Source organism: Dryobates pubescens, chromosome 6, assembly GCF_014839835.1.
Source record: "Dryobates pubescens isolate bDryPub1 chromosome 6, bDryPub1.pri, whole genome shotgun sequence".
Taxonomy (NCBI): Eukaryota; Metazoa; Chordata; class Aves; order Piciformes; family Picidae; genus Dryobates; species Dryobates pubescens.
Window position 1 is genome coordinate 16,028,275 of NC_071617.1, and position 12,669 is coordinate 16,040,943.

The 12,669-nt window shown below is 38.2% G+C and overlaps 1 protein-coding gene across 2 annotated transcripts in view; it reads left to right on the forward strand.

Annotated features, from left to right (window-relative positions):
- The window catches only part of VTA1 (vesicle trafficking 1), a 40,703-nt gene extending 28,247 nt beyond the window's left edge, over positions 1–12,456 (forward strand). Inside the window, exons 6-8 of one of the 2 annotated variants that reach the window (XM_054162662.1) lie at positions 395–571; positions 2,348–2,428; positions 10,004–12,456. In XM_054162662.1, the coding sequence (XP_054018637.1) occupies positions 395–571; positions 2,348–2,428; positions 10,004–10,149 (404 nt within the window). In that variant the 3' untranslated portion in view covers positions 10,150–12,456. The remainder of the gene's footprint in view (positions 1–394; positions 572–2,347; positions 2,429–10,003) is intronic. The other variant, XM_054162663.1, reaches the window with a different exon arrangement.
- Positions 12,457–12,669: the final 213 nt, after the last annotated feature.

Here is a 12,669-nt window from a genome sequence, read left to right on the forward strand (position 1 = left end):
TTTTTACAAAGTTTGTAAAGCAGCTACAGTTCTCCATATTCTGGCTCATGTATATACTAAAATAGAGATTAAAGCATATTTGTTCCAACTACAGTGGGTGTAGAATATAAAGGTATGGGGGATTGTGCTAATGAGACAAATTGCTTATATTCAAATAGTAATAAGATGATCCTTCAATTTAAACAGATTTTTGAAAGTATATGAGTTTCTAGATCTTTATTCTACGATATGTTGCTTTTCACTTTGTCAAATGGATGGTTTGCATTGATAAATGTTTGTCACACTGCTGTCAGTTCTTCTAACAAAAAATTGAAAGGACATTTTAAAATCAAGCTTAATTTTTCAAGTGTTTGTACAGAAGAGTTGCAGTAGTTCCTATTTTGTGTCATCTTAGCAGATGCTGAAAGGGAAGAAGCAGGGTCATCCTCTGTCCCTAGTGGAACAACCCAACCAACATCATCATCGACGTATGAAGCTAACAACACACCAACCAGTAATTTCACTGGTATACATATACCACCTGGTGCCCATGCACCAGCCAACACTCCAGCTGAAGTGCCTCACAACACAGGTATGTCTGAATTGCACTCAAATTTCTGTTGTTATTGAGAGGTGAATTCTAACACTCTTTCTATTACATATAAAGTGAAATAACACGGATATTCTATGGCAGCAGCAACTTCATAAATTAACAGTGTAAGAATGCCATAGTAAATATTTTTTACTCATTATCATAACTCATTTTGGAGCACTTTGCCAGAAAAGATAAGCACTGAAAGAGTGATTCTGCAGACAGATTATGTTTTTCTTCTCTAGAATAATGCATTTTGACATCTATACTGTGAAGAACTATTTGAATCTTTCACTTGATAGATGAAATTTTATTACTTTATTTCATATTTAGCTTTCCTTGTGCAGACAGACTGCTCTTCTTTATGTGGGAATACATCCAACATAATGTTGAAACTGTTACAACAATACTATAACACTCAGGTCTGATACACCATTTATAGTTCTGTTTGGGTTTTATGCTCCTTTTTCCATGCAAGTATTTTGGTGTGATTGACCTCAAACAGCATTATTAATGGAAATTTTGTCCTTGTGCTAAATGTCTTGGCTCCTACATCATTCTTGCTCTGTGTCATTTTTGGATCAAACTCAAGTTCTTAAAAATGCAAAGCTCTTCCCAGTTGCAGTGCGTAACCAAAAAAAAAAATTGGATGATATGTGAATATAACTTTTCACCTTGTGTTGCCTTTTTAGAATAATGTTCAATAAGAGTAAAATAATTAAAAGCTCTTGATTTTAAAACTGATGCTAATTTGATTGCTTAGATGCATTTTTGTATTATGGAACACATGAGATGTTTTTGTCGCACAGCCCCTCCTTTTATTTTCTTACTTAAAAATGCTTCGTCGTGTGAAAAGTTCAGGATGCTCTTTTTTTCAGCTTTATCAAAGGGAAATCCTTCAGATAGGTGGAGGGTTTTGGGTCTGAAAGGGGGACAGTGTTGTTTTTTACATTCAGCCTAGGTAAATACTTAGCTCTTTGTTTTTACCCGATCTGAAAAAAATCACAGAATATGTACCTTGTTGGATTACATTTCTTTGCATGACATAGTTTCAACCCCATCAGTTGTTACATGAAATAACAGATAATTTAGAAAAGTTATTACACTGTCTTCTTACTTTTAAGTTAGTCTGGCATGTTCTGAACCTACTACAAAAACACAGTTTTGGATTGATGCAAATGAGTGAGTCTGGAATGTGAATGCATGTACAAGAATGCTTCACAGCATCACGTGCTGTTTCTTCTAGCATCACCGCTTCCCTTTAGAGTCTAGGTAGATTCTTTATTCTCACCAATTGTTTTTGAAAGAATTACAAAGGAGGTAGTTTGCAAGTGTGAGATGGCAGGCATGGGGCTTAAAAAATACAGTAATGGAGACTATCTCTGATACAGAGGCAGAATTTAAACTTCAGATATAAAAGTTTACTTCTACTCTTGTTTAGCAGGTTTTCTTCAATTCTCTAGGGTAACCAATGTCTTTTGGAACAGTATTTTCTTACCTGTTTTTAATGCTTGAAATTAAATTTCTGTGAAATACTATACTAATATAATTAATGACAGCCTGTAAATTCTGCTGTGTTATTTTGTAAAACATTTGTAGTCTGAAACAAGGGGATTGAAATTCTTCATTGGAAACTGTCAGAACTGGGAAGTTACCAGCGGCTTAATTTAAAAATCGTGCCGTTAGGTTTACCTGTTCTGTTTCTTGCTTTGTCTGCTTGCTTGTAACATATACAAATAAAAATAACCAAAGTCCAAACTTTGCATTGATTTGTAGGAGTGACAAGTAACACCATTCAGCCTGCTCCTCAGAATATTCCTCCAGTCGATCCTTCCCTTTACAGTGCTCAATCTGCAGGTAAGGTGGTGGCATTTGTATTGTCTGTACATGGATGCGCTGCATCCTGTGTGTCTCCCCTGCACTGAAAAAAACAAGTTGGAGAAATGTCATCTTTATCTGAATGCTACTAATTCAGTTGTTTTAAAAAAGAATGGATATTGGCTAAACATTGTGCAACAAGGAGTTTAGTAGTTCCTGCAAGTTTTGCCACAGCATATGATTAGTGTTGCCTATCTGACCTCTTCAAACCAATGAGCGTTAGCATCGTGTTAGGCTTTTCATTATTTACGTTTCTGCTTCTCAGGTGAAGTTCTGACATACATAACAAAGCCTGTACCCCTGATGCTAAATTATACTTTTGGTAATTAATGCACATTCTCTTGACACTGCTTCTGCAGCATCATTATGGAAGTTAGTTATTCAACTTCATTAAATACTCATGACATTCCAGCTGTGTTTTTTGTCTCAGTAGAATTCTTGTGTGCTTGATGATGACTAGTACCTGTATTAAATGAAATCACATGTAAGGTACTGCAAATGATGTCATTTAGATGTACAATTTAATCAAGACTTTTTTAAAAGGCCATCTGTCTTTGATAGATGACCTATATGACCTGATAACCTATATTCTATGTATATTATGGCTGCTTGCATATAGCATGCTTTGAAGTGCACGCACGAATGCTAACCTTAAGGAAACCATAGCCTGTGAAAGTTACTCCATCTGGTTATCTTCATGGCCCTCATTCTGGACCCACTCTAACAGTTTCATGCCCCTGTGCTGGGGGCTCCAGAGCTGGACACAGTATTCCAGGTGGAGGGGACAAATTACCTCCCTCAGCCTGCTGGCCATGCCTTTTTTGACTCAGCCGTGGCTTTGGTTGGCTTTCTGAACTGCAGGTGCACATTGCTGGCTCATGTTGAGCTCATCAGCCAGCACTCCCAAGACCACCTCCTCAGGCCTGCTGTCTATCCATGCAGCCTGTATTTGTGCTTGGGATTATCCCAACACATGTACGGGACCTTGCACTTTGCTTTATATAACTTCATGAGGGTGGCATTGGCCCACTTCTCAAGCCTGTCACAGTCCTTCTGGATGGCATCCCTTCCCTCCAGCATGTTGATACCACCACACAGCTTGGTGTCATCAGCGGAATTCCTGAGGGTGCACTTGATCCCACTGTATGTGTTGCTGACAAAGATCCTGATGAACACCCCTCATCACTTGTCTCCTCTTAGACAAAGAGCCATTGACTGTCACTTTGTGATCATCAAGCCAATTATTTATCTGTGTAGTGGCTTACACATCGACTCTATGTCTTTCCAATTTAGTGACCAGAATGTTGTGGGGTACAGTGTTAAACACTGCACAATTCCCAGTAGGTGACATCAGTTGTTCTTCCTTTGTCCATTGGTGCTGTTGCCCCATCATAGAAGAGCCCTTGGTGAAGCCACGTTGACTGCCACAAGTCACCTTTTTCCCTTTGAGAGCTTTATCCCATGGTACTCCACCTAGCAGATCTCTGAAGAGGCCCAGGTCTGCTCTTCTGAAGTCCAGAGCTTGCTGCTGCACTTTCCTTGTTGCCCTAAACATCCTGAACTTCACCATTTTGTGGTTCCTGCAGCCAACGCTGTCCTTGAGTTTCAGATTCACCACCAATCCCTTGTTGTTGGTGAGAGCAAGATCCAGCATATCGCCTTTCCTCTGCTGGTTCTTTCACCTCTTAGTGGAGGAAATTGTCATCTGTGCATTCCAGGAGCCTCCTGGATTGCTTGTGCTCTGTCCTTCCAATATCAGGTTGATTGAAACCCCTCACGAGGAGCAGGGCATGTGATTGCAAGGCCACTCCTATCTATGTCTCTCTCCTTGGTCAGGTGGCCTGTAGAAGACCCTCACTTGTCCCTGCCCTGCCTTTAATTGACCCACGTGTTCTCAGTCATCTCCTCATCCATCCCTAGGTGGAGCTCCATGAATTCCAGCTGGTCATAGACATACAGGGTGACACTGCCTTCCCTGCTTACCCTTCCTGAAGAGCTTGTGACCCTTCATCCTAACACTCTAGCCATAGGAGCCATCATACCATGTCTCAATAATGCCAATAACATCCTGTCCTTGCAGGCGTTCACGTGCCTCTAGCTGCTCTTATTTGTCCCCAGTGCTAGGTTCCCCTGTTGGCCCTGCTGAAACTGACTTACTGGGTAGTGTTCCTTTGTCTGGCGTGTTAGGTGCTCTCCTGCTGACCTGTAATCCTCCTTCAGGCTCTAGACATCTGTTGCTGGCACTGAGGTAGTGAGGATCCCCTCTCAATTCCTTTAATTTATAGTTAAGATATGCTGTGTTTGTGGGAATTCATAGTAGCTAATGTTGTGTAATTAAGAGATTAAGACCCTTGCTAAGCACAGTGATGAATCTCTAACTTGATCTAACCTGAGTCTTTGCATGCCTACATTCCTCTGCACATCTGTTGTGTCACTACAAGTTCAGGTCTTGTAACAGCTTAAAGTTGTACATTCTTAAAAGGCTGTTTTGCAGAAGTGCACCCAAAGAGGTGATCCAGCTCCTACAGAGCCTAGACAGCCTCGGCTCTAAACAGCTCTTCGGCTCTGACAGCTTAGAAAATAACACTATCAGTTGTGCAGGAGACTGAGAGGGCATAAGGCATCAGTCAGCAGACATACAGTAACAGTTTTGCTGTTTGCATGCATAGAATTAAGAAGCTTGAAAGCAAGGAAAGTGTCTGTCCTTGCCTGTCACTATCCTCTCATATATGCCTGGTATTGTCCAAAGCATCCTCCCTTCACTATGTGTAAGAGTAACAGCAGATAGCATTGTTCTCATGAAGTCCTTTTTATGACACCACTTCTCTGTTCTACAGTAGTAGCCCTGTTCCCTGTCCTGTAAGCAGATCTAGAAATGCCTGTGTTTCACAAGAGATGTACTAAACTTTGGGACCCCTGAGACCTTTCAAGTTCCTGAGTTGCAGTATACACATTTGGGCTGGATCCTGGCTGCCTGTTGAGCATTTCATATTCACTGCTCCTATGGAACTGAAGTTTCCTTTGGACAGAAAGAAGGGATCAGAGTTGCTCTCCAGCAGGTCCTCAGAACTAGCACAGTGCAAAATACTCTTTCTGTGTGATTAGACACAATATCAGTGTCTATACTACTAAAACATACCTGTGAATATATGACATTGAGAACAGCTGGCACAGAACCACTCACATCCACACTATTGAACTTTTAAACCTTCTGAATAAGGTAGTTTGTAAAGGCTGACAATATTGAATAGTCTCTAGCCTGCTTTGACCACAAGTCATGCCCAGGAATTGTTGGGGAAACTGCTAGTGGGCCAAAACCATACTGGAGTCTGTTCCAGCAGTATGACAGTGTAGGCAGTTAAGTTTGAGTGCTGAGGTGCATTCCCTGGCACTGGTGAATGTTCTAGTATAGACATAGCCAAACAGGATATTCCACATATTCCTGCAAGACTCTTTCTGGTATTAAGATCAAATATATATTCTTAAAATGAATTATATATTTTCTTTCCTTCCCACAACATGGGAGAAGTAATTCAATTACTGTCATGATGAGAAACTTTTGGTAGAGAGTGGAATATTTTCTCAGAAGAAAATGAGGTTGAAGTAACAGATTATCCTTTGATTTGACTTAGTGAGAATCCTTCAATAATTGTCCTGTCCTGTAGGAACAGGTTTCAGAGTTTTAACTTCGACTTTTGAAAGTGTCAAAGCTTATGCAATTAAGCATTGCTTAATGTCTCTGACAACAGTGTGTGGAGCTACACAGCAACTTTGTATAATGTGTGCTTGCACTTCTTGGGTGTAGCTTGCTTAAATTTTATTACCCCTAGATTTTGCTAACACTACATGCATTCATGGCTGTGCTACACAGAGGTTTCATAAAAATCTTCTTACATTACCATATGCTTCCTTCCACAGGTGGCATAGTATAGAGAAACCATTTGTCCTGTTCTAGTTGTGTGTATAATAATATTTGATTTTCTACACACAGAGTCAAAATAATAATTTGACATTACATGTTTTCATGATACTAAGAAGTCGTCTTTGAGGATTTATATTTCAAATGCCTTAAGTCCTTTAATGTGAAAAAAAAAAAGAGAGTTTAAAAATCATTTCAGGTACCTTTTCCACCACTATTTTTATGCACCAAATTGCATTATGAAAATCTTATTTAATCACCAGCTTTGCATTTGAGCAGCTTCATAAAAAGAAAAACATGTGATGGGTAGAAAACAATACCAGAGAGATGGAGATACATCATGTAAAATACATGTCATATTCATTCTTTTGTTTTTTTCTCCACATGATTTTCTGCATCTAGTCAAATTGCCTTTTGGTTTTGATTTTGTGTTCCTTTTAAACTAAAAGAATCATACTTCTTGTTATGGGTTCTATATGTCTCTCATGTTTCAGTAATAAATACAGCTACAGAGGTAACAATTTCAGATGAACACAGAAGCGTGTTTGTTTCAGGATAAATGCATTATCATTTTCCCATATTGGTGTTGTCAGGCTTTCTTTGAGCTCAGGATCACAGGATGGTTGAGGTTGGAAGGGAGGTCATCTGGTCCAACTTCTCTGCTCAAGCAGGGATCCTGTAACACAGGTTGCTCAGGACCATGTCCTTTGCGTTTCTCCCTGCCCCTGCACTCTTCACGTGATTTAATTTGCAGCACTGAAGGAAGAGGTTTGAGAAAAAAATGTCACTGGTCATTCAAAAGGCAGCTTTTGAAACTCTACAGGGATGGAGATTGCACAATCTCTCCGGGCAATCTGTGCCAGAGCTTGGTCACCCTCAAAGTAAACTGTGTGTTTCCTAATATTTAGGCAGGACCCTCCTGTCTTTCAGTTCAAGCTTACCACCTCTGGTCCTGTCACTGGGCACCACTGAAAAGAGCCTGGCTCCCATTCCTTCATTCCCTGCCATCAGATATTTATACACATTGACAGGATCCCCTTGAGCCTTCTCTTCTTCAGACTTGGAATAGTCCCAGCTCTCTCAGCCTGTCCTTGTAAGACAGATGCCCCAATCCCTTAGTCATCTTTGTGGCTATTTGCTCTCTGGGATGTCGGTCTCTCCTGTACTGAGGAACTCAGAACCAGACACAGTAGCACTGAATAAAGATCGCCTCCCACCACCTGCAGGCCACACTCCTCCTAACGCACCCCAGAACGCCATGAGCCTTCTCTGCCGCATAGGTAGATTGTTGGCTCATGGACAAATTGGTGACTGCCAAGACTCTCAGGTTCTTTTCTACAAAGCTGCTCTCCTTTTCTCCAAAACCGATTAACCATTAGAATATGTAAATTGAAGTCACTTACTAACTTCTATGGCTGTACCTTTGATGTAAGTAGAGGCATTATAGCTATTTCACGTTCTTTTCAAAACTTAAAAACACAGAGGTGTTTTATTTCTATTCTGCTTGTCCATTGTGAGGTGCTGACTTCAATAGGAGCTGAGGCCAGTGAGTACATCAAAAGATCAACACCCTGACTGTGTAAACTTTGATTTGTAAATTGAAAATTGTTAACTTTTTTCCTCATGTTATGTCATAATAGCATCTGAAGTAGATTTCATAATAAATAAGGCTTCATGCCAGCAAAACGTTAATAGAGCTCATACTGTAAAAATAAGATTAGACTGGTGAATTTAGGCTTCCTTCCAATAAATTAGTTGAATACTGGACTGATGCCTTGGCCAGTTTTTAAAGAATGATTTTATAGTTTCTTTTGGCATCATAGCATAAAGCCACTTTTGAGGGGAACTTGGTCTTTTAAATTTCTTAAAGATGTTCAGTGAAGTGGTCACAGAATGACCCCAGCTGCTTTTAGACTGTGACTTTATTTAGGTTACAAAATAACCTAAATGTGTGGCTGTGTTTTATGCATTTCCTCATGTGTATTTACTCACCTGTATATGTATTTTAGGAGATTTAATGTGGCTTCATGTATTCATCGGTAAACTAGTATAAAGATAATGAGCCAGCCAAGTCATCATGTCATGTCAGTTATTTTGTGGTCATATTTATTTAGTAGTAGGAAAAGAAGTAGGCTTCTAGGGTATATTCTATAAATTGATAAAATTAATCTTAAGAGCACTTAACCTTTCTGCTTCTTATTGGGGTAGGGTTGTTTTGAAAACCAGCAGACCAGTCCAGTTTTTCATATTCCCAGGTTTTCCATTTTATTTGTTCAAAAGCTGTTCTTGAGATTGTGGAGAGGGAAAGAAAATATAATAGACGTTTTCTGATAAGAACTGAGATTCTTATTAAACATTCTCACAGTATTGCAAAGCAAGTTTTATTTTTAAAGGAATCCAGCTAACTGAAATTGTATGATAAAAAATGAATTTCAGTACATTCATGTCCTTGCTTAGTTAGAGAGCTGTACTTAGTGAGCTAAATCTTTGTTTTACCATCTTTTATATAAGATCTGTGGTGCATTTCAAAATGCCTTTTTTCTTAACCTGTAAAATGCTGTGTGGGACACCTAATAAATAAGTAATTCTTTAGTATTGCATATAAATAATTATGTCCAGAAAAATCAGATTTTTACAAGTTAAGCTGCTCTGAAAGAACATGAGTAAAGGCTTTCAAATTTATCTGTAGGTTATCAGTGTGGCATGGGTTTAGCCTTAAAACTCCTAGTGGATTTGTTGGTGGTAGGAGGGACAGTAACATAACTGTGCTTTATTTTATGCCTGTTTCAGTGATGCTGTTCACATACTAAATATTTTGCCCATTAGGGAAGGCTTAAGTGCCAGCTGTGCTGTCTTGCAGACCAAACGCCTGTATTTGAGCATTACAGAACTTCCGATGTTTTAATTTATGTCAAGAATATGTTCTGACTAATAAACAACATTAATTGCTTGATACTACATTAAAAGAATATTTTTTTGCTAGTGTTCTCCAGTATTAGAAAAAAAAAAAAGGAAAAGTACATTTGATGGAATCAATCGTGTTTCCAGTTGTCTTACATAAAATTGGAAACATAAACATTACTTGGATAAAACAGAAATACAAAAGGTGTAAAACATGCCAGTGAAAAATTCTTCTATGTTTTGAAATGTTGTTCCAGTTGAGAAGGAACAGTTTGTGACTATGTGTTATTCCTGAAGAAGAGCACAAAGTAATTATACTGTAAACACAAACCCCAACTGTTACTGTTTCTGGTAATACGATTACAGCTAACTTCTTGTTAAAAAGCTCTCCTGCTCTCCTTTGCTGCCTTAGATGAAGAGCAGATCTTTCTCAAAGGTATTAACTTACTTTTCAAAGGCACTGGGTCATGCAAATGCCAGTGTTTAAAAAGATCCTCTTATATTTTTTGAATGCCAGCAGCAAAGAAATTAAGCATTATATGAATGGAAGGAAAAGTGAACAGAAGAAACACCATAGCTTGGTCTTTGTAGTATTACCACAAATACGAATCCAGTTTTCATAATATTATGCAAATCAAAGTAAAGCACAGAAATAATTTGAAAGGAAACCTCAGTCAGATTTCCATTATAGTCAGATTTCGTTTATAGTAACTGTAATACTTATGTTTTTACAGGGGAAGTCCGTTTGACTCCAGAGGACTTTGCAAGAGCTCAGAAATACTGCAAATATGCTGGCAGTGCTTTGCAATATGAAGATGTGAGCACTGCTGTGCAGAATCTACAGAAGGCCCTCAAGTTACTAATTACAGGCAGAGAATGAAGCCTTTATCCAACAGATCCATGTCTTCTGCCTAAGGAACTAACAACTTTTACTGTACCTGTTAGGGGAGTGGAGTTATTTGGAAGTTCCCTGAAATTACTGTTTCAGTGTCAGATTAGCAATTAATGGTGCAGCGGGAATCCCTGTTTTCATTTTACAAACAGTGGAGCTAGAAACACAGCGAGATACTGAAGAAAGTCCTGTGAACGTTGCTCAAGAGTAAGAGTTCATCTTGCAGTATCTAGATTATTGGGATGGCAAAATGCTGAATCTGTAAAAAAGCTCAACATAATGTTTTGTTAAAATTCTTACTCTGACTTTATTGTTGCGATTATTTAATAATAGCTTTAAAATGGTAACTAAGGTTAGGGCTTTTCTCCTACGAGAGCTTGTGAGAAGGCTGACAGATCCACAGTGGGAAGGACTTTTTTCTAATATAAATTATTTGAGTGTTATTTAAGACATAAGTCAATGTTGAGGGAAACCCAAGGACATTTGTATTTCATTGTAAAACATGCTGGAAAAAACATCTCTTGATACTTCAAACAGTGTCATTTTGATGCTGTTCCAACCCAGTCCCCCCCCCCCACAACTGTACAGACTGCAACATGTGTTCTTGATTTATTGGTTCTTGCTCCTTTTGTGTGAACACTTAGAGTTTTGCATATGAATAATTAAAAGGAACTACTAATATTTATCAGAGATAATCCTGAAATTTGAAGCAGAAATTTTAAACAGCATGAACTTTGCTGAAGATTTACTTCATGGCCGTTCCATCTTATTTAAAGGCTGAGAAAAAGGCTTCTTCAGCCATTAAAGCAGTATAGGTTCATCTCTGGTGTTAGTGTCATAGAGCTTCGTATTTCCAGCTAATATTCTTCCTATCTACTTTGCTGTGGAGACTCTTTAGACTTAGGATTTCATTAAAATATTTTGGAAACTGAATTTTGAGTCTTTATGAGGTCTGCCCTCACAATTACAGAGCTCTTAATTGTTAAAAAACCATCCATGCTGTTTAAAAGAAAGAGTAAGTGATCTTATTCTTTCTGGCATGATACAATAATTGAATACACCATAAAGCATGTCTGATTTATGTAATAATTTTAATGACATATTATTGGATCTACCTTTCTTTCCAAGCTGCTGGATCAAATCTCTGTATTCTTTATAGCTGCACTGGTTGCAGTGACTACAATAAGTCTGAAAGTCAAAGCCAAAAGATGAGGAACAGAAAATCAAACATAAGCATGCATTAAAATTTAGCTAGTCATAGCCTTTTAAGACTGTAGGGTCTTTGACAGCAGGTTTAAAGAGGATAGTATGAAACCTGTAAATGCATGCTTAAGCATTTTAGTTGACTGACATTTAATAGGGAAAACTTCCAGTATTGTTTGTGTTACTTTCTGATATGGGATGATTTGGATTAGATTTTAATTGTTTTGGGAACCTTAGAATAAATGAGTCTGAAAGCTTTCTGACAGTAATACTGCACAGCCCTGGGCCATAAGCCTGTGTTTTGTACAGTGCTTCATGCAAGATGGATCTCTCTCGTCACTATCAAACTGAATTACAGAATCACAAAACGGTTGGGGTTCAAAGGGACCTCTGAAGATCATCTAGTCCAACCCCCCTGCCAGAGCAGGGTTACTTAAAGCAATGACTGTAAATTATCCCATGTGTTTTATTGTGCTGTTACACGCTTATTGGAAAAGCTGCTTTTCAGATGAAAGAAGGATGCAGAACATTGGTCCGTGTAGAAATACATATATTGTGTTGTTGTAAAAAATCAGAAGTTACTTTCATTTGGATATCATACCACTGTCTACTAATACCAGCTTCACTTCCCAGCACTTGAAGAAGGAAACTCAATTCTCCTGTTTCTATTTATAAAATAATAAAAAGAATGTCAGGATTTTGCATTACATGGAAAAAAGAGTGAGCTGTGGTATAATACTGTATTCGTTTGAGGCTTTTCAATTAGAATGGGTATTCTTTTTGGTGATTGAATGATATGAAATGGAAGCACATAACTAAGAAGGTTGCAAGCAAACGTTCAAATACTTGTTCATGTACATAGAAGATTGTTGGCTGTTAATTAGGCTGAATCTCTGGGATCCTCTAGGAGGACAGGGAATCACTCAATGAAAAAGTGCTACGCAATCTACACACCATAAGCATTTTTTTGAATGATCATTTGCAAATGTGTAACCTCTTTCTGCCTAGAAAGAAATTACAGTTAAGCACCTCTGAGGAGAATTGAGATGGAAAGGATAATTCAAAAGTTGAAGAATTTCTTAGAGAAGCTATCAGGACATTCTTTCTGAAAATAAATCATAGTTTAGAAGATTTATTATGTAAAAATCTCTTTGAGTACTGTAAAACTAAACATACCTGAATACTGAGCTTCAGACCATGATACCTGAATTAGCATCTTGAGTTTTGTTTTGCATAAAATTATTTTACTCTGACAATTTGCTTTTTAATTGAGAAGCTTTATAACAGCTCATTAAACCATATTTG